The sequence below is a fragment of the Tilletiopsis washingtonensis genome (genome assembly GCF_003144115.1).
Source record: "Tilletiopsis washingtonensis strain MCA 4186 unplaced genomic scaffold FA09scaffold_9, whole genome shotgun sequence".
Lineage (NCBI taxonomy): Eukaryota > Fungi > Basidiomycota > Exobasidiomycetes > Entylomatales > Tilletiopsis > Tilletiopsis washingtonensis.
The window spans coordinates 678057-701833 of record NW_020312006.1 but is presented as its reverse complement, the minus strand read 5'-3'; the positions used below and the strand labels follow the sequence as shown (position 1 = coordinate 701833).

Genomic DNA, 23777 nt, shown 5'->3' with positions numbered 1-23777 from the left:
ATGGCGGTCGAGCGGCTGTCCTCTCCGCCGTGAGCAGCAGCGCTGGCGTGCTTCGATGGGCGGTGGCTCGGCGCGCTCGCCGGTCTTGCAGCCTCGCTGGTCACGCCGAGCGCCTGGCGAGACAGCACAGCCAGCACATGGCGCCATGGCGGATGCGGTGCAGCGGCTGGTCCGACGGCGGTGGTGGGCGTGCGCGCATACTGTGCCAGGTGGTGGCGCAAATGGACGCGCTCGGCTCGGAGATGTGCGGCGGGCGTCCAGGAGGAGCGGCAGTGCAGGCAGTGCAGCGAGGTCGAGGTGCAGTGCGAATCAGGTTCAGGCGACGACGTCGAACATGTCGGGCTCTTGAGCAGCGCCACGCCGCCGGGCGACGACGTGCGGCAGCGGAAGAAGTCCGCGGGCTGCGGCAGCTCGGCGAGCGCCAGGCGCGGCGACACCGTCGAGAGCGTCAGGAGCGGCGGCGAGGTGCTGCTGTGGCGGGAGGAATGGCGGGCCATGGCACCTCGCCGCACGCTCTCGCCGACGCTGCGGCGCACGAGGAGACTTCAGCGAGCCGGCGACGCTCGCGCCAAGAGGAGGAGGAGGCAGCGGCGCAGACAGGGGATGAAGTCCTTGCGCCGCTGATGGAGTGGGTCGCTGGGCCATGGTATCGCGTGTGCTTGGCGTCGAGCAGCCATGGTGGCAGAGGACCTGCGAAAGTGCTCATAACGAAACAAAGTGGTGGTGCAGTGTCATTTATAGAAGCGCCCAGGAGCAAGTGCGGCTTACGCGAACAAGCAAACAAGCTTTGGCACGCGAAGCCGGCAGCGGCCGTCTCTCTCACCTGATGCGCCTCTCACTCTTACTTCCTTGGCGAAGGCTGCGATCTCTGCCGAAGCAGATATCGGTGGCAACAGCGAGTTGGCAGTGTGCTGCCAGGCTGCGCCGTGCCTCTGGACGGTGGGCAGAGCAAGGCTGCCCAATGCGCGCTTGGGAGGCGTGGGAGCGCGGCGCGGTGACCGGCTGCGCGCGGTGGAGGCCGGCGAAGGCGGTGAGCCGGCGGCCGAGTGCGGGGGAGGCGAGGGAAGCCCGCTCCTGCCAGCCTCGCCTCGCTGCCTCACACCACCACCACACCATCACCACGCCATGTCGCTCGTCCTGCTCACCGGCATCACCGGCTTCCTCGCCGCACACGTCCTCGACGCGCTCCTCGCGCACCCGGCCGGCTACCGCGTGCGCGGCACGCTGCGCTCGCTCAGCAAGAAGGACGCGCTGCTGGCACGCCTGGCGCCGGCAGACCGCGAGCGCGTCGAGCTCGTCGTCGTCGAGGACACGGCGAGCAGCGATCTGACCGAGGCACTGCAGGGCGTCGAGTACGTGGCGCATGTCGCCAGCCCGTACCAGCTGGTGAGCTATGGCGCATCAGGGCTTCGCAGGCATGAGAGGGCCAAGCATGGCGAAGGCGAAGGACCCAGCTCAGCGTCAGCAGAGGCTTCGGATAGGCGAGTGCGCGTTGAGTGCCCAACTGTCACTCTGACATCGCGACAGTCCTGTCGTGCTGGCCAAGCTGCACGCCTCCACTTGCTGACGCCCGCACTGCCAGAACGTGCAAGACGCCGAGCGCGACCTGCTCAAGCCGGCCATCGAGGGCACGCTCAACGTGCTGCGGCACGCGGCGCGCACGCCGTCGGTGCGGCGCATTGCGTTGACCAGCTCCTTCGCCGCGGTGACGGACTTGTGAGTATGGTGCTTGCATTTGCTGCGGCCTTGCCACTGATCTTCGCCCGCTCAGCTCCAAGGGCGGCCCCAACCGGCCCGGCTACACCTACACGCCCGAGGACTGGAACCCCAGCACGTACGAGGATGCCGTCAAGGCCGGTGGCGAGGGCGCATTTGCGTACAGCGCGAGCAAGAAGCTGGTGAGCGCCTGGACCCTCATCTTCGGCTGCAAGCGGCATGCTCATGCACTTGCGGCAGGCGGAGAAGGCGGCCTTCGACTTCATCGAGCAGGAGAAGCCACAGTTTGAGCTTGCGAGCTTCTGCCCGCCCATGAGTACGTGCCGGCTTGCGCTTCGAGATCGCCGCCGTGCTGACGTCGCGCCACAGTCTACGGCCAGACGCTGCAGCCGGGCGTGACGAAGTCGAACCTCAACACGAGCAGCAAGACGATCTACGGGGTGCGCCGCTACGGAGAGTCGGACATTTGGGCGACGCTGACACGCCTCGCAGCTGCTCACGAACGCGGAGAAGGTGCCGGACAACCGGCTGCCGCTCTTCTGCCACGCACGCGATGTGGCCGATGCGCACGCCAACTACTTTGCCGTGCAGGACGTGCCGAAGACGCGGCGCTACCTCCTGTGCAGTCCCGAGCGTGTGTCTGAGTGTGATGTCGTGCCCCTCGCACCGCGCAGCTCACACCCTCGCGGACAGCCTACACGTGGGAGCTCGCCGTTGGCCTGCTGGCGCAGGACCCGGCGCTGGAGCCGCGCCTGCCCAAGAACTACAAGGACGTTGCGCACACCGACGCCGAGTCGCTCAAGGCCAAGTACGCGCGCCTCGACACGAGCCTGGCGCAGAAGGAGCTCGGCCTGCAGTTCTGCGGCTTCAAGCAGACGCTCGACGAGTCGGTGCAGAGCCTGCTTGAGCTTGAGAAGGGCGCGGACTGGTAATGCCGAGCGTCGATAGACCAATTGCATCTCATTGAGGTGGCGGTGGCGGTGCATTGTACACTGGCAGAGGCTCAGTCTGCCGCGGGAGCGGCCGCATGTGCCGCATCTCCTCGACCTCGAGCGGCCCTTCGTAGTGCTCGGCTTCGAGCGCAGCGCACACTGCACGCGCGACTGTCTCGGCGTGCAGCGGGCTACTCTCGAGTGCGTTCGCCAGTGGCCGCACATCAGGGCCCAGCATGGATGCTGCACGCAGCAGGCCGGCAGGCGTCGGCACGCCCAGAGCGCCGAGACGCTTGTGCACCGAGGCGGAGAGGTCCAGCAACGCGGCCGGCAGCGTCGTCGCCGGCTTCAGCGCAGGATGGTACATCAGCCCTGCGAGCAGTGCCAGCGTCAGTGGAGCAGGCGTTTCTAGCTGGCTGTGCGCTCTCACCTGGCCGCATGAAGATGCCGCGCAGCGAGGGGATCTGTGCGATGGCGGCCTCGGCTTGCCGCTTCGTCTCGATGTACGCGCGCGGCACGAGCGGTGCCGAGTGGTCGGCCGCCGAAATGAACACGAACGGAGCACGGCGAGGTGTGTTGGGCTGCGATGCTGGTGATGACGGCGTTGCAGAGCCGCTAGACGGGGCCCTTGACGCCGCGAACGTCTCTGCTACCGTGATGGCTGGAAGAAATGTGCGTGAGCGAAAAGCCGCTCCAGCGGCGTGCAAGCTAGAGCCACTTCAGCGATCTGCAGGACAACAACTCTCCTGCAGTCGCCCAAGACGTCGCCAGCTTCATCAGAAGGCCCACTCACCCATGTCGCGGTTCATCACGCCGTAGTTCTTCCTCCGCATCGGGTCGCCGCCGCCGATCTTGCCGCCGCTCCACGCGTACGCCAGGCTGCCGGCGGCGCCCACGACGCCGCCCGTCTTGTACTCGCCCTCGAGCAGCACGCCGATGGTGTGCACGCAGGCGTCGGCGCGCGCCGCCAGCGCCGCATACTCGTCGGGCTGGTCGGCACGCGCCTTGTGCCAGCCCATCTGCTTCGACGCCGACCACGCCGGCTGGTGCCCGGCGGGCGAGACAAACGGCCGCCCGCTGGCGCTGTGGAAGTGAATGCGCAGCAAGGTCAGTGAGCTGAGCTACTGCTGGCCAGGCCCGTCTGCACGCACGAGATCGAGTCTACCGCCCAGCCGCGGGCCAGGGCCGCCTTGCAGATGCACGAGCCGAGGAAGCCGTTGCCGCCGACGACGAGGAGACGCATGGCTGGTGACAAGTGGAGCGGCTGGATGTGTGCGTGCAGGCGATGCGTGCTCAAGCAGTGCCGGAGATGCGAAGGCGTGCGAGAGAGTGTGGTCGGGAGGCAGCCTGCACGAGGCTGACGCAGCGCGAATCTGAATGCGCCGCGCGCCTGCTCCACCTCGCAAAGCCGCGGAATTCTGGCACCAGCCTGGGACCCTCGGCCGTAGACAGAGACGTCCTCTTCGTCCGCCGCCGCCTCGAAACGCCCAGCGCTCAGCTCATCAGGCATGCCATCGCCGCCGCAAGACACAATGCACAGGATGAAATACAAGCTCATACGGTGCGTCACTATGCTGACAAGATCCGAGGCGAGGGAAGGGGAGCAAGGATGGTTGCTGCGGTGCATGCCGTTGCCGCTCAGAGGCCGCGGGTCGAGGCGAGCTGGATGTCGGCGCGGCTGATGTTGGCACGCTCGGCCATTCTGTGGGGAGAGCTACGTCAGCAAAGCACTCAGCTCGAGCATCGGCACTACTCACTCGTGGAAGATGCCGCCCTGGTCGAAGAGCTCCAGCGGCGAGGCGTACTCGGCCACGCGGCCCGAGTCGACGACGCAGACGAGGTCGTAGTTGAGAATCGTGCGCAGGCGGTGCGCAATGCACAGCAGCGTGCGGTCGCCGAACGCCTCGTTGAGCGTCGTCTGGATCTTGGCGTCCGTCTCGACGTCGACCGACGCCGTCGCCTCGTCGAGCAGGATCACGCGCGAGTCCTTGACGAGCGCGCGCGCCAGCGACACGAGCGAGCGCTGGCCGAGCGACAGGTTGTTGCCCTCCTCCTCGATCGTCGTGTCGAGCGTGAAGCGCGACACTTTCGACTCGTCGGCCGCGTCGGGCTCGATGCCGGTCGGCGTGGCGCGGCCGCTCGGCGCAGGCGTGCCGCCGTGTGCGGGCGTGCCGCCGGCGCTGTCGCTGTCGACGAGGTGGGCGCGCCGCAGGGCGTCCCACAGGCGCGCGTCGTCGTACTGCCCGAAGGGGTCGAGGTTCGAGCGCAGCGTGCCGCTGAACAGCGTCGGGTCCTGCGGCAGGATGGCGATGCGCTGGCGCAGGTCGCGCAGCCCGATCTTCGACACGTCGACGCCGTCGATGACGATGCTGCCAGCCTCGAGCTCGACGAGACGCAGCAGCGCCGTGAGCAGCGTGCTCTTGCCGCTGCCTGTGCGGCCGACAATGCCGACCTTCTGCCCGGCCTTGACGTCGAGCGAGATGCCCTTGAGGACGATGGGCAGCTCGGGCCGGTAGCGCAGCTGCACGTCGCGGATCGCGATGGCACCCGCCTGCGGCCACTCGGCGGGCAGGTGCGCGTCGGGGATCTCCTGCGGCGCCTCCTCGTCGATCTCCGTCGCGTAGTGGTTCAGCCGCTCGACCGACGACATCTCGTTCTCGACCTCAGCGATCTGGCGCGTCATCCAGCTGAAGCTCTGCGAGACCTGGAGAATGTAGCTGAGCGCGAGACCGGTCGAGGCGGGCGAGATGCCCTGGCTCGCGCCGGCCGTCGTGAGCAGCGCGACGATGAAGACGAGGAGCGCGCCGAGGAAGTCGAGCCGGATGCCGAGCCAGCGCTGGTTCGTGATCGTCATGAAGTAGGCGCGGTTCTCGTAGTCCATGAGGCGGAAGTGGTCGCGCAGGAAGCGCTGCGTCTCGCCGTACGCCTTGACCGTGCTGACGCCGTGCAGCGTCTCGGAGATGTGGGCGTAGAGCGAGCCGCGCAGTGTGCCGTCGATGCGCTTCACCTCGCGCGCCGAGCGGCGGTAGATGGCGGCGCCGATGAAGTAGAACACGAGGATGCCCGCGACGGCCGGGGCAAAGTAGTGCGCCAGGATCGAGATCAGGATGCACGCGCCGATGACCTGTGCGATGGTGCTGGCGGCCATGCGGAACGAGTCGGCGAGCTGGTTGTCGAGCGAGTCGGCGTCCTTGGAGAAGCGGTTCGCGATGCGGCCCTTGGGCGTGACGTTGAAGAACGAGAGCGGCGCGTAGAGCACGCGCGTGATCGACTGCCGGTGGATCTCGGCGGCGGCGTAGTACGAGAACATGCCCGTCGAGATGCCCATGAGGCCCGTGAAGAACGCAGTGGCGACACCGAGGCCCGCGTACAGGCCCATGTACTGGCCCTGCGTCCAGGCGAGGTCGTCGCTGAGCCACCAGCGCAGCGTGTACGAGCCCATGACGACGGCGCCCTGCATGAGCACGAGGCCGATGAGCACGAGCGGCACCATGATCCAGCCGCGGCCGGCGTGGAAGTACGCCTTGTACACGCTGAGCGCGATGGAGCCCGTGTTGCGCTCCTCCTGCGTCTGCATGGCCTTGGTGCCGTCGGCGTCCGTCATGGCGGCGCGTGCAATGGTCTTCTTGTCGTGGCGCAGCGCAGCCGCCGCCTCGTCGATCGCCTCCTCCTCGTCCTCCTTGTGCTCCTCCTCTTCCTCCTGCGCGTCGCCGCCGAAGTCCTGCACGAGCTTCTGGAACGGCCCGCCGGCGTGGACGAGCGTCTCGTAGCGGCCGTCCTCGGCGACGTGGCCGTCGACGAGCGTGATGATGCGGTCGCACTGCGGCAGCACGTGGATCGCGTGCGTGACGAGCAGGACCGTCTTGCCGCGGGCGCGCAGGCCGAGGATGAGGTTCTGGAAGAGCGCCTTGCCGACGTGCGGGTCCACGGCGCTGAGCGGGTCGTCGAGCATGTAGATCTCGGCGTCGAAGTAGAGGGCACGCGCGAGGTTCACGCGCGCCTTCTGGCCACCGCTGAGCGTCGTGCCCTTCTCGCCGATCTCCGTCATGTCGCCCTGCGGCAGCATGCGCAGGTCCGCCTCGAGCTCGCACGTCTTGACGACCTCCCAGTAGCGCTCCTCCTCGAAGGCCAGGCCGAAGGTGATGTTGTCGCGCACGCTGGCCGCCTGGATCCACGGCTGCTGCGCCGAGTACGCGGCGAGGCCGTTGCCGCCCCAGATGATGCGGCCGCTCTCCATGCGCATCTCGCCGGTGAGGCCCGAGAAGATCGACGTCTTGCCGCTGCCGACGGGGCCGACGATGGCGACGAGCTCGCCGGGCGTGAAGCGCAGGTTGATGTTGCGCAGCGAGAACGGCACCTCCTCGGCCGGCTCGTGCTTCTCGTCGAACTCCTCGGGTGCGTCGGTGAGCTCGGTCTCGGCCGCCTTGTTGGCGGTGACGGGCTTGGGCAGGCCAGTCTCGGACGACGGGGCGACGGCGATGCTCTGCTTGGGCTTGAAGAGGCGCTGCATGAAGGATGGCGGCTTGGCGTTGCCCTGCTCGGCGGCGACGACGGGCTTGGCCGCGTGCGTGTCCTTGGCGTGGCCCTTCTTGTGCTTCTTCTTCTTCTCGTCGTCCTTGCTCGGGTCGACCTCGTCGTACTTGAAGCAGGCGTCGATGAGCTCGAGCGAGAACTTGGCCTCGGGCGCGCGCTCGCTCTTGTCCTCGAGCAGCTCGGCGGTGAAGACGTTGCTGAGGCGCGAGATGGCGGCGTAGGCGTCGGCCGCCGACGAGAAGGAGAGCGGCAGGAACATGAGCGGCATGCGCAGCAGCTGGAACAGCGTCAGCGCGATGAAAACGCGGCTCGTCGTGTTGGCGCCGCCCTCGAGCAGGCTGTTGCCGAGCGCCGCATAGACGAGGAAGCCGACGACGGAGGCCAGCGTCGGCAGACTGAACGCGAGCGCGATCATCGCCGAGCGCACGATGATGAGCTTGCGGATGCCCTGCAGCTCCTTGCGGCGGATCGCGCCGATCTTCTCGAGGAACTTGCGCTCGAAGGCAAACGACTTGACAATCTGGATCGACGAGAGCAGCTCGTTGATGAGCTTGGCGCGCTTGTCGGTGAACTTCATGCTCTCGCGGCGCGTCATGAAAAGCGACTTCATAACCCAGCCCTGTGCCGGGATGGCGACGACGAGGATGGCAAAGCCGGCCAGCGCCGAGACGCCAATCTGCCAGATGAGCAGGCCGAGGCAGAGTGCGAGGGCGAATGGCGAGGTGAACCTGCAGGATCGAGGGGTCAGCAGGCTGCGGCACGTACAAGCGGGCGAGCGACTCACATCAGCAGGGCCCACTGCATCGCAAAGTCGATGCGCGAGACGTCCGTCGAGGCGTGATTGAGCAGCGCGCCGGGCGAGCGGTCCTTGGGGTTGAGGCTGAGGGCGCGCGTGTACATGGCCGAGATGACGGCCGTGCGCGCATCGACGCCCATCGACATGGAGCGGAAGAAGAAGGCGTGCTGCGCGACCGAGTTGAGCAGCTGCATGGCGAACAGCGCGATGGCGTAGCCAACGCCGACGCCGACATTGGGCCCGGGGATGGCAGGGTTGATGTAGTGCACGTACGCCTCGGCGGCGAACTGCACGATGACACGGATGAGGAGTGGCGAGAGCATTTGGGCTGCGAAGTGTCAGCAAAAACGGCGCGCCAAGGTCAGAGCCGCCACTCACCGGCGTCGGCGACGAGCTTGATGACGATGGCCGCAGCCATTTCACGGCGGAAGAGGTCGATGACGGCCGACGCCAGGCTCGGCTGCTGGTGGCCGCTCCAGTTGACGGGCTTCTTTGCGCCCTTGGCAGTCGCCTTTGCGGCGGCAGCGCGCTGGCTGGCGCCCTTGGGCTCGGCCGGCGGAGGCAGGCGCCAGAGCCGCTCCCGCTCCCGCACGCCGCCCTTGGGGCCCTTGCCGAGCGCCGACGCCGCGGCCCACCGGAGCTTCAGCATCGCGCCCGGCTGCAGCTCGCCGCTCTCGAGGCTGGCGTTGTGTGCCTTGGCGGCCTGCACGCGGCGGTCCCAGCGCTCGAGGAGGCGCGTGCTGAGCTCGCGCGCCTGCCGGTCCTTGCCGAGCTTCCACAGGTCCGTCGCTTCGAGCGCGCGCTCGTAGCCGAGGATCATGATGGGCCCGGCCCACGTGAACGTCATCTGGCTCAGCACGCCGGCGTGCTCGAGCGGGATGAGCTCGGCGTCCTCCATCGAGGCACGCGGCGGCGGCGGCAGCTCGCGCGGCCGCCAGAGCTGCCAGAACTTCTCGCGCTTCTGCACATGCACGAGGTTGCGCTGTCCGGGGTTGTAGGCGAAGCCGGCGGGCTCCTTGCCCTTGCCCTTGGCGGCGCTGGACGACGAGGCGCTGGACGATGCGTTCTCGAGGTGGGCCGCCGGATCGCTGTCGCTGCTGCTGCTGCTGATCTTCTTCTCGATGGCCGGCGCGGCGAGTGCGGGTGCCGGTGCAGCCGAGGTGCCGGCCGTGTTAGGAGCGGACGCCATGGCGGGCCGAGCGGGCTGACGGCGCGCGGCTCAGGTAAGGCGAGCGCGTAGGGTACGCGTCAGTGCTTGGTTGAGGGACGCAGAGGATGGCCTGAGGTGCGCGGTGGTGGTAGTGGTCGGGAGCGAAGGTGTCGGACGGTGTGGCTTAACAGTTGGGTCCAGGTTTGCAGGCGAGAGGGAGGCGGGAAGGGCAGGGGGCCGCGTCATCGTGGCCCCGCGGTCAGAGCAGCCGCGCGGTCGATGTCAGCACCGCAGCTCAGCGGCGCGCAGCAGCGGGAGAGAGGCGCTTGCGGCCGAGAGGCGGCGGCACGGATGCCGATGCAGGGCAGCAGCATGCAGCGCAGACATGACCGAGTGCGAGTCCGCGGAAGGCGAAGCGCGGCCCCGCAGCCTGCAGCCGAGAAAGGCGAGCGGGCACCTGCGGCTGCTGCCGTGCGTGCTGGGGCTGCGTGAGCGGCTGAACCCTGCCTTGCACTCCTCGAAAGTCGAGTGCTGTGCTGCCTCGGCACCGAATTCAGGTCCCAGAGTGACGCGCGGCCTGCAGCGTTCTACAAACGGTCAAGGCGCGAGGCAGAGGGCGGCAGCGTGCGCGCAGAAATTGGCAGATCGGCTGCAGCTGAAGGCGCGGCGCTCGGCGTGCGGTGCGGGCGGCGGCGCGGGCCTGATGCTGGCGGCTGACGCTGCTGACGCGTCCCTCACTCGGCTCCGTCGCGGCCGCGCGTCCCTCACCTCGTGCCCCCTCTCGCATCTCCTCGCGCTCCGCTCCCCGCCCGCGGACGCAGCTCGGCCCGGCGCAGGAGATTCCGCGGAGCAGCATGCGGCCGCGGCGTTGTGCGGCATGTGCGGCATGCCAACGCCGCCTCATGCCGATGCATCATGCAGCGTGGCAGAAAGACAGCGCGCAGAACACGCAGCGAAGTCTCCCTTCCACGCCTTTGCAGAGCGGCAGGCAGATACGGCTCGCACCGCGAGCCTCTTCGACTCGACGTCGTGGTCGGCGCCTCGGCCGCAGCCGCGAGGGCAGCAACGGCGCTGCGGCCGCGGACGCAGCCCCGACGTGCTGCCGCCGCTGCGTTCTGCTGCTGCAAAGTAGACTCAGCCTCTGCGCTGGATGCAGCCCCAGACCACAACGTTGAGGCGCAGAGATGCTTCGGTCGCTCGCACGGCGCGCAATTCTCTCAGATGCTCGCATGCACCGCATGGCTCGAGGGCCCCCTGCAGCGCTGAGCGTTGATGCTGCGCACCATGTGCCGAGGAGCGGCAGGGCCCCGTGCACGTTCTTGCTGCCCCTGGCTAGACCTCAGCGCTGCAGCGCCGCCTCGTCCACTCTGCACGCTCATGGTGCAGCGGCAGTCATGCCTTTCGAGCTGAGCGCAAAACGCTGGACTGGCGGCACCTGTCTGCGCAACGCGCAGAGGTCAGACACCGCGAGTCGTGCGTGAGCGTAGGAGCGCAGAGCTTGCGCCCGTACGGCCGTAAGCGCCTGAGGCGACTTCGCCTCGACTCCGCTGCGCTGCGCCGCGCTGCGCATCGCAAGCTGGCGAGGCCTGGGCGTGGCTGAGCTGAGCTGCATCTCGACCTGCTGCGCACTAGACTGAATGCCATGGCGGTGATGGCGCTGCAACGCAGTCCCTGCCGTGCGCTTGCCGCAGCGTGGTTGCGCCTGTCGGCCGGATCGCGACGTCCTTCGACGTGTCCAAGTCGCGCGTCTTGAGCTGTGTGCTGTGTGAGGGCGGCAAGGCCTCGTGTCCGTGCGAGACTTCGGTGGAAAGCACCCGATTTGTCGTTCGAGGATATCGCAAGCAAACTGTCGGCCTCACGGACCCCGCTGCGGCCGGCAGCTTCGGCGGAGCGCTCTCTCGCAGGTGGCCCTAGCGCATCTGAGAGCGTGCCGCGTGCGCGCCTTGGCGGATGCACACTTTCCTGGCCGCCTGATCAGGGATGACTCTGACGCAGCTGAGCACGGAGCGACGTCTGCTGGGAGATGCCATCAGGCTCTATCAATGAGAGCATCAAGCAATGAGAGACGCCGAGCGAGCGGCCTGATGGTTCAGCCAGCCCCGATGCTCAGCTCGCACGGGCCCCTGACGCTCCCGGTCCCTGAGTCGCGCTGGCAGCCTTGCCGCAGCTCTCACTCGGACAGATTCGGTCTGGATGAGCAGCAGATGGAAGTTGATTTTGTCGTCTTTCTCGTGTCAAGATCTGAGTGTTGCCTCGTGGCTTGCTACTGGAGCCATATCTCTGACTACGCTGCAGACGAAGCTAAGGGCTCAGCCGGCGCGCGCCAGCGCTGCGAGGCCGAAGATGTCGCGGCGCGGCATGGTGCCACGCGCGATGCGCTCGGGCAGGCGCGCCTCGAGCTCTCCTTCGCTCCACTCACACCCGGCCACCTCGCACCCGCTCTCTCGCCGGCTGGTGCTTCATCTCCGCGTACAGCGCCTCGCGCGCCGCACCTCACAGCGCTCGGGCCGGCGTCTGCCTGTCTCAGTACTGGACAGCTCCCTCGCACGCGCCGAGAGCCGCCATGGCCTCGACGGCGCGGCACGACGAGCGCTCGGGCGCAGAGGCGCCGCTGCTGCCGCAGCGCGACAGGATGGTGCACAGCGAGGCCTCGCACGATGCCTCGGACAGCGAGAGCAGCCTCACTGCCGAGCTCGCCGACGAGCAGCGTGCGCCGCTGCAGCTCAACGAGAAGCTTTGGTGAGTGCGCCAAGCTGGACTGCTGCGCCCGAGGCGAAACCTTCGTGTATGCCCTGCATGTGTTGACCTGTCTTTCCACAGGGTCACTGGCACGCTCTCCTTGATCCTGTTTCTGATCCTCAGCGGCCAGATCATCCTCGTGCTCTATCAGCGCGACACGCCGACGATGTCGCTCGGCACGCTGCTGCTCGTGCTCGGGCCGTTCAATGTGCTCTCGCTGCACCTGCTCGCCAACTACTACCTCTCCGCGCTGCGCTCGCCGGGCCGTGTGCCGCCGCGCTGGGTGCCGGCCATCCCGGATACGCCGGCGTTCCAGGTCGGCGCCCCGACGACGCAGCGCCCCGTCGAGGTCAAGAAGAGCGGCGCGCCACGCTGGTGCAAGGTGTGCCGCGCACCCAAGCCGCCGCGTGCGCACCACTGCAAGGCGTGCCAGCGCTGCACGCTGCGCATGGACCACCACTGCCCGTGGATCGCCAACTGTGTGGGGCATCGTAACTACTCGGCCTTCCTGCGCTTCCTCGCGGCCGTCGATGTGACGTGCACCTACCACCTCGTCATGGTCAGCGCGCGCGTGGCCGACTACTGGGGCGACGGCGAGTGGGTGAGTGCCTGTCTCTCATGATGCGGTATGCGGCGGCGCCTGCCGAGCGCGATGAGCTAGCCGTGGAAATCTGTCCGCATACTGACGCTGGCTACCTCAGCGGCCGCCAACGACGCCCGTGATGGTGCTCATGGTCGTCAACTACGCGCTGTGCATTCCGGTGCTCCTCCTCGTGGGCATGTTCAGCCTCTACCACTTCTACTGCGCCATGTGCAACTCGACGACCATCGAGGGCTGGGAGAAGGACCGCGTGGCCACCATGGTGCGGCGCGGGCGCGTGCGCGAGGTGAGTCTGACCAGGCAGAGCAGCGCGAGACGAGGCTGACGTCCTGCGCAGATCCAGTACCCCTACGACCTGGGCGCCTGGCGCAACCTGCAGGCGGCGCTGGGCCGCAACCCGCTGCTCTGGTGCTGGCCCGCCACGACGCCCGGCGACGGCCTGCACTACCCGCTGCGCGAGGGTGCAGGTGAGTTTGGCGGCAGCGCGGCAGATCGCGAGTGGGAGGAGCACGGCTGGCAGTGGGACGTGCGACACCTCGAGACGATGCGCAGGTGGGCAGAGAGCAGCACCGCGCCGACCGCGCAGGAGAATGAGGAGTGGGGCGAGGGCAGCGCTCGCCCACGCCGTCTCGGCATCGGCGGCAGTGCCTGGGATGCATTGACGCGGGTGCAGGGTTCCAGGCGCAAGCACTCGGAGGAGCTGCAGCGTCTGGTATGAGCCGGCATGTGTATGACTCTGGTCTGGAGGGCCGCCGCGCGCGGCGTGCCGCTCTCTAAGGGCACGCTCGGCGGTGAGTTCCGCTCTGTGGCTCGACTCCCGAACCAAAGGAGTGCGTTCCTGGGCAGCGTGCTGACGCCTATCTCTCCAGACTACCGTGATGCATTCGCCTGGCCGCCACGCGATCCCACCAAGCAGAAGCGCATGAAGGCACACGAGCCGGGCACTGCCTTCCAGCTCGCAGAGAAGAGCCCCTTCACCTATGGCGATAGCCTCAACCCTGCCCTTCGTCCGACGAATGGCCTACGGCGGCGTGCCACGGGTGCTGGCAACGGCGAAGAGAATGCCTCTCAGCGCAACACGTTCGCTGCAAACCCAGACGAGGATCCGATGGTGCACGACGCCGCTCCGCCCTGGCATCCCGCCTCGCACTCGGCGTCGCACGACTCAGACGTGCCGATCGACACAGATGCCGAGGCTGCGGGCCTGACTGAGCCAGGATGCATTCCTCCGACGGCTCGCAGCCGGCCCAAGGAGACCTTCGCCACGCTCTGGGCCAACTCTTCCGGCTCGTCGATCGGCTCTGAGGGCGGCTCTGAGGGCGGCTCGAGCCAAGGCGGCGCCGTCTCCCGAGTGCGCCGCGGCAGCGAGGGCTACGAGGTGCGGCCGAAGCGCTTCGACATCGCCTTTGCCCGCGACGAGGACGAGTGGCCGACCGGTGCCGACGGCGGCGGCGTCGGCTACCTCGAGGACGAGGAGGGCGAGTACAGCGACTACAACGAGCACGGCGAGCAGGTCTTGACCGGCGGCTCGCGCGGCGACGACGCCGAGAGCGACGACGACTGGGGCTCGCGGCCCGGCAGCGAGGACGAGGGCGACTGGGCGGCGCGCGACAAGCGCGAGGAGGAGATCCGGCGGCGGCTCTTCAAGGAAGGCAGTCCGGCCGAACGCACCGCCTACGACCCGCCGCCAGACTGGCGGCCTGCAGAGGGCGACAGCGCTAGCGCCGGCAGCCTCACGGCCTCAGCAGTCCAAGACGCGCGGCCCATGCTTCCCTCCGAGATCATGCGCCGCCGCGTCGAGTGGCATGCGCATCTCAGCGCTCAACTCGCGACAGGCGCTCCCGGCGACGGGCCGCCGCGGTAGCCTCGGCCTCGGGCAGCGTTGGGTCTGCACCAGGCACGGCGGCGGTACAGACGGAAGTGCCCGGGCCATCACTTCCTGGACGCGCTAGGGCTAGGTGACACGAATACTTATTGCTTATTAGCTCCACCCGAGCGTGGGATGTGGAAGTTGGGATGCTCCGCGTGATGAGCTTGATGAGCCGCCGACGGGCGGTGGGTCCCACTTCTCGTCCATCACACCGTGCCTCCCACGCAGGACCAAGATGCCCGAACATCTCTTCAACGCTTCCAGCAGCCGCGCTCCGCTGACGCCGCCTCTGTCTAATCCTCCCGACTCGCCGCAGCGCACGCACGGCGGCTTTGGCGCGCTTGAAGGGCTCGTTCACTCGATCGCGCAGAGTGCCGCATCGACCAAGCTGGAGCCCGTCGCCAAACGATTCGAGGAGTCGATCAGCCATGCAAACGAGCGCATCGAAGTACACGAACAGGGCCTCACGGACGTCAGGAAGCGCACCGCCGCGGTCGAGAAGGACACCGCAGTGCTGCGCGATCAGCAGGCCAGTCTCTACACTAAACAGCAAGCGTCAGAGAAGCTCGCCGCCAAGACTGAGGAGCGGATGGAGGAGCTCGAGGCCGCAGCACAGACGCTACTCGACTCGTCGACACAACGCTTTGAGGCACACGACAAGCACATCGCGCGGCTTCAAAAAGGCTTGGAGGCTGCGCGTGGCCTGAGCAGCGGAGCCGTCGCTCCGCTCGAGGCGGCTGTGGCCAAGCTCGAGGAGGACGTGCCTGCGCAGCTGCTGCTCTTCGCAAAGGAGCTCAAGACGAGGAAAGAGCAGATCGAGAAGTATGAGCAGCAGGAAGCTTTGCGGCACCAAGAGCTGCTCGGCAAGCTGCGAACGAGCATCTGGGCGGAGTTCAGAGACTTCATCAGGGAGGCAGTCGGCTGCGAGGTCAAGATGCTCAACGGCGAGACGGGCGGCGCGCCCGTCGGCCGGCAGCCGGCCAAGATGTCGCTGCACTTCATCAACGCCGGAGCAGCTGCATCTCGAGCTGACCGCGCTGGCGCCGACAACGGTTCGCTCGATCCTCATCAAGCGTGCACGCGGGCAATCGATGCGCTCGCGACCAGATGCGATGACCTTCAACTTCGGATGAAGCAGCTCGAGGCGGCCAAGCGTCCTGCTCTTCAGAACGCCAGCGATGAGAACGCCAACGACGAGAACATCCCCGACGAGAACGCCGGGGCAGTCGATTCGCAGAAGCCCGAGCCTGATGCAACAAAGCTCCTGCTTGGCGAGCTGGCCGAGGCCATCAAGCAGCTGAACACCCGACTCGAGGAGCTCGAAGAGATCCATGACTCCGTGCCTCAGCTCCTCGAGGATGTGGTCATGATGCAGAATCTCATCAAGGTGCAGGAACAGTCGGACCGTCGTCTCAACGTGACGCTGTCGGAGCTTCGAGGAGACTTGGACGAAGGACAGCGTGTCTTCGAGCGGCAGCTCAAGGTCGCCGAGGAAAAGCTCAAGGCCATCGAGACGAAGTTCGACGCGCTCGACGGCGCCGCTGCGCAGCCGTCTTCCGGCAACGCTGCCAGTGTCAGCCAGCAGGACCTCATCGACGCCTGCAACAAGGTGCGCGAGTCTACGTCGGCAGAGTGCGGCGCCGTCAATGCACAGCTCATCGAGCTCAGAGCATCGACCGACGGGCTGCCGAAAGCTTCGGAGTGCCACGACAAAGCGTTGCGTCAGCTTCACAAGCGGCTGGAGATCGTGGAGAAGAGAATGGACAAGCTTGCCGAGGCACGACGGCAGAGGCGCAGCAAGCGTGCCCAGAGCCAAGCAGGCAGCGTGCGCGCTCCGTCGTCGTCGGCGTCGCGCAGCGGGCAGGCCATGGAGCAAGACACAGACGACGGCGAGGCGCAGGCCAGCGCACCGAGGCCGGCGCGGAAGCGCAGAGCGCCGGCACGCACGCAAGACTCCGAGGGGCCTGCTGCGCAAGGCGACGCCAGCCGCAAGCGCAAACGCCCGGCTGCCAACGTCGAGGACTCGGAGTACGAGCCCGAGCCCGGCGAGTCGTCACGCGAGCAGGAGTCTGACGACCCTCTCTCGCCCGACGCCGACGCCGGCCCTATGCTGCCCGACGACGACGAAGACGATGACGCCGCCGCAGAAGACGAAGATGACGAGGAGCAAGAGGGAGAGCAAGAGGGAGAGCAAGAGGAGGACGAGGAGCCAGAGCAGCAGCCAGCGTTCCCGATGGACGCCTCGAGCGGCGACGAATACGACGACGAGGCCGAGCGCGCAGCACGCCGTGCAGACGTGCCCCGCGATGAGCACGGCCGCTTCATCGGCCAGAGTCGTAAGCACGCACCCGCTCCTCGTTCGGACGCAGCGCTCAACCGGCGACACTCGCAGAGCAGCAGCAAGCGCCTCCGCCTCCGGAGCCGGCAGCGGCGCGTGCGGCGGCGGCACTCCTCTTCAACCCGCTCTGGGCACAGCGTCGCGGAGGAGAGCAGCCCGTCGCCGCGCGCGGCCAGCCCAGCTTCCTCGAGATTCAGGAGCGCATGCTCGGCCGCGGCAATGCGCCGCGCCTCCGCGAGCCGTAGCGACCAGGAGAGCAGCGACGAGCTCGAGGTGCCGCTCGTGCAGCAGGTGCCTGCGGCGGCCGGCTCCTACCGCGACCCTATCACCATCGACTCCTCCGACGGCGAGTAGCAAGAACCGTGCGACGAACCACCGCGTGACCAGTTCCCGTCCATGTACGACAGCGTCTCTGCTGTGGCCCGAATGCGATGCGTGACGATTCTTGATTTGAAAATACAGCGAGGCTCTGAGGGTACGGTACAGTGAGGGTGCAGGTCATGGCGAGGGTCGTGAACGGAGATGGCGGCGCACGCGCGCGTGGTATGATGGTGGAGCTACGGCAAGCGTGTCCGGTGCTCGAGGTCGAGCTTGGGGAAATCGAGCTTGCCGGGGCCGTGCGGGCCAAGCAGCTCCTCGCCGGCCGTCATCATGGTGAGGAGGCGCGGCAGCTTGGGCTCCTTGCCCTGGCTCTGGCTCGCGAGGATGGCGGCGTTGAGCTCGGTGGCGGTGCGCAGGCGCTGCGCCGGGCTCAGCAGCGCACTGAGGTCTGCCGGCGCCGCGCCCGCCAACCGGCCCTGGAACGCCAGCAGGCCCATGGTGCGCTCCAGCTCGGGCAGCAGGTCCGGATGCTCCTCGCCGCGCGGCGCCAGCTCCTCGGATGCAAACGCCAGCGCCTCGAGCACGTCGCCGCGGCGGATGAGCTCGATGAGGCGCAGCTGCTGCAGGTGGAAGAAGAGCAGCGGGTTCGTGTCGAGAATCTGTGCGTGCGGTGTCAGCGGTGCTGCCGTGCGATGCGCAATGTCGAATCCCACGCCGCAGTCCTAGAGTCAGAAATGTATGGTGTAATCGTGTCCTCCGCAACGGGCCCTCAGAGAGCGCCCTCAGCGTGGTGCATGATGTGTGTCATCCTTCTAGTCGCCGTCGCCTGTCCCGCCTGTCGCCCAGCCGCTCGAATCCGCCATCCTGCCGCAGCACTCACCTCTGGGTCAAGCTCGTTGACGCGCCCGATGGCGTCTTCAACGTCGCCGCGCTGAATGGCGCTGCGAATCTGCATGCGATTCTCAATCGATGCCAGCTCGACATCGGGGTCGAGGCCAGTCTCGTCCGCGAAGCACTCGGCCGCATCCTTGTAGCCCTCGATGACCAGGTAGTCCATGATGAGGCGGTTCATGTCACTGCGCAGAGGCCAAAAGGCGTCAGCGATACGGTCCAGGCAGCAGACAGGAGGTGTGCGCCGAGCAGCATGCGCCATGCGTGGAGGAATCAGAGAGCAAAGTAATATGGTGTCCATCAGGAGATGTCGGAGAGATTCCCACTTGCGTAGAGTATCATCATTCCACACGGCGCCGCAGCAGCGGCACAGAGACACGGCCCACTCACTCGCGGCTGACGTGCACGTCGTTGAGCTTGCGCTCCCACTCGGGAAAGGCGAGGTGCAGCTTCTTGGCCTGCGGCAAGCCACGGCATCAGCGTCGCCGCGCGGGCACGCCAGCGAGCGAGGCAATGCGCACCATGCTGTCCAGCGAAGGGAGCAACGGCGAGGGTGTTGAGGACGCAGGAGGAGCCACGCGGCGCCAGTGCGGGATGGGGAGGAGAGGCAAGCTGCAGCGTTGCGCGCCAGAGGCCTCGAGGCGCTGCGGTGCGCGAGGCGCGACGGCCGGCCGAGCGGCGCAGAGAGCAGCGCCCGCCGCCGCACGTGACGCGCGCGTACCACAGGTGGAGCGGCCGGCTCGGAGGCCGAGCTGCGAGATTCGCTGCTTGTGCGCTTCTCCAGAGAGGCAGCAGCGGCTCCGGCCTGCTCCGCTCTCTTCACGTCCACCTCCTCGATCGCAGATATACCCCATTCTTGGCCTGCCATGTCTGCGCCGCCGCGCCGGGCCCTCTTCTCGGCCACGCCGCCGCGCGTCTGCGCCATCGCCGGCAGCGACTCGGGCGGCGGCGCCGGCATCCAGGCCGACCTCAAGACGGCACAGGCGCTCGGCGCCTACGGCCTCAGCGTCGTGACGGCACTGACGGCGCAGAACACGCGCGGCGTCAGCGCCATCCACGCCGTGCCGCCGGCGTTTGTGAGCCAGCAGCTCGCCGCCGTGCGCAGCGACATTGCCGTCGATGCGTGGAAGATCGGCATGCTGGCCGACGCGGCCATCATCGCGGCGCTGGGCGAGGAGCTGCGCAGCGGCGATGGACTCGGCGGTGAGTCATGCTAGGATTGTGCTGTGATGCGGTGTAGCATTCTGCACTGCCTGCGCCTTGAAAAGCGCTCACGCCGCCCATGCAGCGCCGCTCGTGCTCGACCCCGTCATGGTCTCGACGTCCGGCTCGCTGCTGCTCACGCACGACTCGATTGCCGTGCTCGTCGAGTCGCTGCTGCCGCTGTGCACCGTCCTCACGCCGAATCTGCCCGAGGCACGGCAGCTGCTGCGTCACGCACGCTCGAGCACGAGCACAGCACAGGCCTCTTCCTCCACAGCCACGCCTGATGACCCGCTGTCCACGCTGCGCTCGCTCATCGACGCCGCACGCGAGCTGTGCGCCCTCGGCCCGGCAGCAACGCTCGTCAAGGGCGGCCACCACGTCATGCGCCGTGCGCAGATTGAGGAGGGCCTGCGCGAGCTGGGCGTGAGGCTGAAGCCAGGCTTTGCCGCCTCCGAAGGGCCCGCACACGCAGGGCCCTTTGCGCCGGCATCGGCCCTCACCGGCGCCGAGGTGTCGCACGGCAGTCTTGCGCTCGAGGGCGCGCCTGCTGCGGACCTGACGCTTGTGCGCACAGATGGGCAGCCGTGGTCCGACGTGCTGCGCCGCTGGTACGCCACGGGCGCGCAGAGCGCCAAGGATGACCCGGACGCCGTGGTGGTCGACGTGCTGTACGAGACGGCACACGAGCAGCCGCGCTACACGCTCTTCATCAAGCCACACATCGACTCGTCGGCCACGCACGGCACCGGCTGCACGCTCTCGTCTGCCATCGCCACGTACCTGGCAGCTGGGCTGAGCGTGCGCGAGGCGACAGGCCTGGGCATCGCGTACGTGCAGGCTTCGCTGGCACGCGGCCTGCCCGACCTCGGCTCAGGGCCGGGCCCGCTGAACCACGCCAGCAACGTCTGCCCTCGCGGCGTGCTGGCTCCGTCAGCGCTGGGCAGCGCCACCGACCGCGTGCCCTTCTGTGCGCGCCTCATCGCCAACTCGCTGCGCGACTGGCAGGGCTACACGCAGCACGAGTTTGTGCGGCAGATCGCCTCGCGCATGCTGCCGCGCGAGGCCTTCGTCTGGTTCCTCAAGCAGGACTACATCTTCCTGCGGCATTACGCGCGCGTGTGGGCGCGCGGTGCCGCCTCGGCCGTCGTTGGGCGCACCTTCGCCGACATTGCGCTCTTTGCCGGCATGGCAGGCGCCATGGCCAACGAGGCGCAGACACACGTGCGCCTGTGCGAGCGTTGGGGCATCTCGCTGCAGGAGCTCGAGCTCGGCACGCGCGAGAGCGCCGCGACGCTGGCGTACACGCGCTACGTGCTCGACGTCGCCAACGGCGGCGATGCGCTCGACCTGCTCGCGGCCACGGCGCCGTGCGTGCTGGGTTATGCCGAGGTCGGGCTCTGGCTTGCGTCGCAGCGCAGCGCGCCTAAGCAGGCCTCCGAGGACGAGGCTGCGTACGAGGAATGGGTGGAGACTTACGCAGGCGATGAGTTCCAGGAGGTGGTGCGCAAGTCCATCGGTGAGCAGCTCCATCCTCAACAGCTGTGCGCCCTCGCTCACACATCTGATTCGGCAGAGAGCATGGAGCAGCGCGCCGCCGCCGACACGCTGTCCCCCATGCGAGTTGCACGTCTGCAGCAGATCTGGAATGCGTGAGTGTGCCGAAGTGCGGCGTCACCTAGCGACATCCTGACTGACGCGCACATCCGACAGCGCCACACGGCTCGAGATCGGCATGTGGGACGAGGCGCTCGACCCGCGGTTACGGCGCGAGATCGTCGACGCCGAGCAATGAACGCAACAGCCTGCACGTCCTCGCATCGCAATCATGCACCCGGCACCCCATAGAACTATAGATGCTCGCCTTCGGGCCACCGCGGTAATGCAATGCCGCTCGTCACCGCCTTGATGCGACTGATCTCACGCTGGCTAACCTTGATGTTGTCTCATTTGGCGTGCAGGCAGGCAGATACGCGAGTGCAGCGGTACAGAGTAGGAAGGGAGGCATCTGCGAAGCGGGTAAGAGGGTGTAGCGCAGCAAGGAGCGGACTGTGGGGCTAGGAAGGTCATGAGAGACGGAGGCGCTCATTGCAAAGCGCAGAGGCGACCTTCCGTCGAGAAAGAGAGGCGAATCTCCGCAGTAAATGCGGCGCCTTTACTCGTGCGTGCCGGAGCGCGAGCTGGCGTTGTCGGCCTCTCGCCGGGCGTCGCCGTCGTGCGAGCTGGCGCGGTCGTCGGACGCCGGGCTCTTCTCCGTGAGCGCGCCGGGGCTCTTCTCGGCGAGCGCGCGCGAGGGCATGCGCTGCATGTGCTCGTCGCCAAAGTGCTTGGCGAGCTCGGCGTCGAGCTCCTCGGAGGTGAGGTGCTTCTTGTGGATCGAGAGGTAGCACGCCTGCGTCATCATGTGCTTGGTGTTCCACCACTGGCCCTCGTGCGACTCGGCGAAGATGACTGTGAGGCGTGTGTCAGTGGCCGAGAGGTGCAGGTGAAGCTTCTGCGCTGCTCACGATCCATTTCCTCGAGCCCTCGGCGCTTCGTCTCTGGGAAGAAGCAGTAGATGACGGGGAGGAAGGCCATGTTGAGGACGCTGCGAGTGGGAGCGGTCAGCAGAGGCGAATGCGGCTTGCGGAGGCGTCGGAGGCTCACGCGAAGATGATGCTGGGCGACGCGGGCCAATGTCAATGGAGAGCGAGAGAGCGCAGAGACTGGGCTGCTCACTAGGTCTGATAGCCGATCGAGGCGAACGAGGGGGGTGTGATCATCACTGCGAGGGACGGGTCAGTCTCGCTGCCTCAGGAAAAGAGAGCATGCGTCTGCGCACCGATCAGGAAGTTGAACCTAGAACGAGCACAAGTCAGCAGCCGCATGGCACTTTTTCGCTCAAGCACACTCACAGCCAGTTCGACGACGTCGCGATAGCGGAAGCTGGGGCACGGATGCGGATCGGCGTGATCTCCGGCGGGTAGAGCCACGTCATGCCGAGCCATCCGAATGCTGCACCAGAGTCAGCAGCGGGCAAAGGGCGGCGCTGTGGCGCGACGCACCAAACATGGTGTTGAAGAGGTAGAGGCACACGGCGGCGACGTAGCTCTCCGGGATGCCCGTGATGCCGAGGGCCTTCTGCGAGTTGACGCGGCTCACCGTGCCGGCGAGGATGGCCATGCATGCGCTCATCATGAACGCCGTGCTGAGCATCAGCTTGCGCCGCCCGAGCGTGTCGATGAGGAAGAGCGCCACGATCGACGCCGCGAAGTACTCGGTGCCGTTGCCGCACGTCAGCAGGCGCGCCGTCGTGCGGTCGGGCACGATGGAGAGGAAGAGCGTCGTGGCGTAGTACGTAATCAAGTTGATGCCGGACAGCTGCTGGAAGGCCTGCGCGATGAAGGCAATGGAGGTGCGGTAGAAGTTCTGCTCGGGCCCGTTGGTGAAGAGCTCGCGGTAGCTGAACTGGCCGAGGAGCGTCTCGCTCGCCTCGATCGACTCGCGCAGCTGGCGCACCGTCGTCATGATCGCCGGGTCGTCGACGGTCGTGTCGTCCATCTGCGCCAGCACGCGCGCCGCCTGCTCGTGCTTGCCCTTCTTGACCAGCCAGCGCGGCGACTCGGGAAGGCAAAGGATGCCGATGAGCAGGACGATGGCGAAGAAGGCCTGGAATGCAATGGGGAAGCGCCACTGCACGCTGGTGTTGTCGAGGTAGAAGAAGCCAAAGTCGATCCTGCGCGGGGGTCAGCAGAGCACGGGCGAGCAGCAGCGGAGGCCTCACCAGTACTGCGAGGAGATGCGTCAGTGACCGGAGGCAGCCAGCGGCCTCGCGCGACTCACGGAGATCATGATGCCGCCGGCAATTAGGGCGCCCTCGATGAGCACGAGCAGGCCGCGATTGTGCGCCTTGGACAGCTCCGACTGCCACATGGGAATGGTCGACGTGTTCATGCCGTTTCTGCTGACGTGTCAGGCGCGGCAGCGGGCCGCCTCGCACCTCTCCTGCTCACCCAATGCCCGTGATGATGCGGCCGGCCGTGAACTGGCCGATCTCGTACGAGGCCGTCATGATTGTTGCGCCCACAATCATTGTCACGGCGCCAATGGCAATGGAGAGCCGGCGGCCGATGAGGTCACCCTTCCACAGCACGATGAGCGAGCCGATCAGGGCACCGATCTCGTAGATCTGGAGAAGGCGTGAGCACGTGTCGCCGGGCGTAGCCTGTCTCTGCACTCACGGCAGTCACGGCGCCCTGCACGGCCGAGTCAAACGGCGACGGCGCACCATCGGCGTACGGCATGCCCAGGCTGTTCACCTCGGCGAGCTTGGGGAACGTCGCCGAGAACTGCCCGGCCACAAAGAGGCCGGACATGACGCCCTGGTCATAGCCGAAGAGCAGGAAGCCTGTGCGCGGAGACGGGCGTCAGCGCCTGCGCTGCCGGAGGCCCAGCACGGCACATGCGCCAACGAGACGCGCTGCATGCTGCGTGGCACTCACCAACGCCGGAGATGAGGGCGACCGAGGCTGTCAGGGCCTTGCCCTTGATGCGCTCGCCGCCGAGCACTGGCAACTGGTAGACCATCGCGGCGGATGTGCGCCAGCGAGGACGTAGACGAGCAGGCGCGCTCGCAGATGTGGGGAGCTAGGTAGATGGAGGCACGTCTTGCAGAGACGGAGCAGAGGCAGAGACAGGAAGCAGAGGT

General features: G+C 67.3%; 10 protein-coding genes across 10 annotated transcripts; 6 read left to right on the top strand and 4 right to left on the bottom strand.

Moving 5' to 3' along the window:
* Positions 1–1125: 1125 nt before the first annotated feature.
* FA09DRAFT_360329 (NAD(P)-binding protein) lies at positions 1126–2648 on the top strand (the record flags this gene model as incomplete). Its single annotated transcript, XM_025745217.1, has 7 exons — positions 1126–1386; positions 1583–1716; positions 1772–1898; positions 1957–2032; positions 2086–2156; positions 2209–2350; positions 2410–2648. 7 exons carry the CDS (start codon positions 1126–1128, stop codon positions 2646–2648), a joined length of 1050 nt encoding a protein of 349 aa, XP_025598903.1.
* An 11-nt stretch (positions 2649–2659) lies between these two features.
* On the bottom strand, positions 2660–3981 carry FA09DRAFT_329672 (hypothetical protein). Its single transcript, XM_025742273.1, has 4 exons — positions 3800–3981; positions 3442–3731; positions 3079–3309; positions 2660–3020 (listed from the first exon to the last, which is right to left on the bottom strand). The coding sequence occupies exons 1-4, from the start codon at positions 3889–3891 to the stop codon at positions 2677–2679; spliced, it is 957 nt and encodes a 318-aa protein (XP_025598902.1). The 5' UTR covers positions 3892–3981; the 3' UTR covers positions 2660–2676.
* Positions 3982–4182: 201 nt separating this feature from the next.
* On the bottom strand, positions 4183–9359 carry FA09DRAFT_329671 (hypothetical protein). The gene is made up of 4 exons (XM_025742272.1): positions 8356–9359; positions 7966–8305; positions 4406–7909; positions 4183–4350 (listed from the first exon to the last, which is right to left on the bottom strand). Exons 1-4 carry the CDS (start codon positions 9164–9166, stop codon positions 4287–4289), a joined length of 4719 nt encoding a protein of 1572 aa, XP_025598901.1. The 5' UTR covers positions 9167–9359; the 3' UTR covers positions 4183–4286.
* On the top strand, positions 9340–10389 carry FA09DRAFT_271417 (hypothetical protein). The gene has a single exon (XM_025739797.1). It carries the CDS (start codon positions 9513–9515, stop codon positions 10257–10259), a length of 747 nt encoding a protein of 248 aa, XP_025598900.1. The 5' UTR covers positions 9340–9512; the 3' UTR covers positions 10260–10389.
* A 1142-nt stretch (positions 10390–11531) lies between these two features.
* FA09DRAFT_271349 (zf-DHHC-domain-containing protein) lies at positions 11532–13355 on the top strand. Its single transcript, XM_025739794.1, has 5 exons — positions 11532–11866; positions 11948–12467; positions 12568–12753; positions 12805–13258; positions 13337–13355. The coding sequence occupies exons 1-4, from the start codon at positions 11691–11693 to the stop codon at positions 13183–13185; spliced, it is 1263 nt and encodes a 420-aa protein (XP_025598899.1). The 5' UTR covers positions 11532–11690; the 3' UTR covers positions 13186–13258; positions 13337–13355.
* Positions 12752–14452, top strand: FA09DRAFT_271405 (hypothetical protein). The gene is made up of 3 exons (XM_025739796.1): positions 12752–12753; positions 12805–13258; positions 13337–14452. Exons 2-3 carry the CDS (start codon positions 13192–13194, stop codon positions 14329–14331), a joined length of 1062 nt encoding a protein of 353 aa, XP_025598898.1. The 5' UTR covers positions 12752–12753; positions 12805–13191; the 3' UTR covers positions 14332–14452.
* FA09DRAFT_271362 (hypothetical protein) lies at positions 14280–17130 on the top strand. The gene has a single exon (XM_025739795.1). It carries the CDS (start codon positions 14573–14575, stop codon positions 17027–17029), a length of 2457 nt encoding a protein of 818 aa, XP_025598897.1. The 5' UTR covers positions 14280–14572; the 3' UTR covers positions 17030–17130.
* Positions 17110–18492, bottom strand: FA09DRAFT_329668 (hypothetical protein). The gene is made up of 4 exons (XM_025742271.1): positions 18409–18492; positions 18278–18345; positions 17877–18072; positions 17110–17655 (listed from the first exon to the last, which is right to left on the bottom strand). The coding sequence occupies exons 1-4, from the start codon at positions 18409–18411 to the stop codon at positions 17233–17235; spliced, it is 690 nt and encodes a 229-aa protein (XP_025598896.1). The 5' UTR covers positions 18412–18492; the 3' UTR covers positions 17110–17232.
* A 261-nt stretch (positions 18493–18753) lies between these two features.
* FA09DRAFT_345918 (hypothetical protein) lies at positions 18754–21149 on the top strand (the record flags this gene model as incomplete). The annotated part of the gene is made up of 4 exons (XM_025744723.1): positions 18754–19090; positions 19128–20609; positions 20667–20742; positions 20804–21149. 4 exons carry the CDS (start codon positions 18754–18756, stop codon positions 20883–20885), a joined length of 1977 nt encoding a protein of 658 aa, XP_025598895.1. The 3' UTR covers positions 20886–21149.
* A 789-nt stretch (positions 21150–21938) lies between these two features.
* Positions 21939–23756, bottom strand: FA09DRAFT_270962 (general substrate transporter). Its single transcript, XM_025739793.1, has 7 exons — positions 23572–23756; positions 23311–23477; positions 23083–23258; positions 22913–23030; positions 22854–22858; positions 22135–22805; positions 21939–22084 (listed from the first exon to the last, which is right to left on the bottom strand). Exons 1-7 carry the CDS (start codon positions 23654–23656, stop codon positions 21981–21983), a joined length of 1326 nt encoding a protein of 441 aa, XP_025598894.1. The 5' UTR covers positions 23657–23756; the 3' UTR covers positions 21939–21980.
* Positions 23757–23777: the final 21 nt, after the last annotated feature.

What these genes read in the sequence shown, in the direction of transcription:
- FA09DRAFT_329672 (XM_025742273.1), bottom strand. Translation starts at nt 3,891, where the DNA reads ATGCGTCTCCTCGTCGTCGGCGGCAACGGCTTCCTCGGCTCGTGCATC. An exon ending in TGGGCGGTAGACTCGATCTC is followed by an intron (nt 3,732 to 3,799) that starts GTGCGTGCAGAC and finishes TCACTTCCACAG; the next exon opens with CGCCAGCGGGCGGCCGTTTG. An exon ending in CGTGATGAACCGCGACATGG is followed by an intron (nt 3,310 to 3,441) that starts GTGAGTGGGCCT and finishes CATTTCTTCCAG; the next exon opens with CCATCACGGTAGCAGAGACG.
- FA09DRAFT_329671 (XM_025742272.1), bottom strand. Translation starts at nt 9,166, where the DNA reads ATGGCGTCCGCTCCTAACACGGCCGGCACCTCGGCTGCACCGGCACCC. An exon ending in CAAGCTCGTCGCCGACGCCG is followed by an intron (nt 8,306 to 8,355) that starts GTGAGTGGCGGC and finishes GACACTTCGCAG; the next exon opens with CCCAAATGCTCTCGCCACTC. An exon ending in CAGGGCGGCATCTTCCACGA is followed by an intron (nt 4,351 to 4,405) that starts GTGAGTAGTGCC and finishes CTCTCCCCACAG; the next exon opens with AATGGCCGAGCGTGCCAACA.
- FA09DRAFT_271417 (XM_025739797.1), top strand. Translation starts at nt 9,513, where the DNA reads ATGACCGAGTGCGAGTCCGCGGAAGGCGAAGCGCGGCCCCGCAGCCTG.
- FA09DRAFT_271349 (XM_025739794.1), top strand. Translation starts at nt 11,691, where the DNA reads ATGGCCTCGACGGCGCGGCACGACGAGCGCTCGGGCGCAGAGGCGCCG. An exon ending in CAGCTCAACGAGAAGCTTTG is followed by an intron (nt 11,867 to 11,947) that starts GTGAGTGCGCCA and finishes GTCTTTCCACAG; the next exon opens with GGTCACTGGCACGCTCTCCT. An exon ending in GGCGCGGGCGCGTGCGCGAG is followed by an intron (nt 12,754 to 12,804) that starts GTGAGTCTGACC and finishes CGTCCTGCGCAG; the next exon opens with ATCCAGTACCCCTACGACCT.
- FA09DRAFT_271405 (XM_025739796.1), top strand. Translation starts at nt 13,192, where the DNA reads ATGTGTATGACTCTGGTCTGGAGGGCCGCCGCGCGCGGCGTGCCGCTC. An exon ending in CTCTAAGGGCACGCTCGGCG is followed by an intron (nt 13,259 to 13,336) that starts GTGAGTTCCGCT and finishes CTATCTCTCCAG; the next exon opens with ACTACCGTGATGCATTCGCC.
- FA09DRAFT_271362 (XM_025739795.1), top strand. Translation starts at nt 14,573, where the DNA reads ATGCCCGAACATCTCTTCAACGCTTCCAGCAGCCGCGCTCCGCTGACG.
- FA09DRAFT_329668 (XM_025742271.1), bottom strand. An exon ending in GACGTGCACGTCAGCCGCGA is followed by an intron (nt 18,073 to 18,277) that starts GTGAGTGGGCCG and finishes GCCTCTGCGCAG; the next exon opens with TGACATGAACCGCCTCATCA. An exon ending in TCAACGAGCTTGACCCAGAG is followed by an intron (nt 17,656 to 17,876) that starts GTGAGTGCTGCG and finishes CCGCACGCACAG; the next exon opens with ATTCTCGACACGAACCCGCT.
- FA09DRAFT_270962 (XM_025739793.1), bottom strand. Translation starts at nt 23,656, where the DNA reads ATGGTCTACCAGTTGCCAGTGCTCGGCGGCGAGCGCATCAAGGGCAAG. An exon ending in TGCAGGGCGCCGTGACTGCC is followed by an intron (nt 23,259 to 23,310) that starts GTGAGTGCAGAG and finishes CGCCTTCTCCAG; the next exon opens with ATCTACGAGATCGGTGCCCT. An exon ending in CGCATCATCACGGGCATTGG is followed by an intron (nt 23,031 to 23,082) that starts GTGAGCAGGAGA and finishes ACACGTCAGCAG; the next exon opens with AAACGGCATGAACACGTCGA.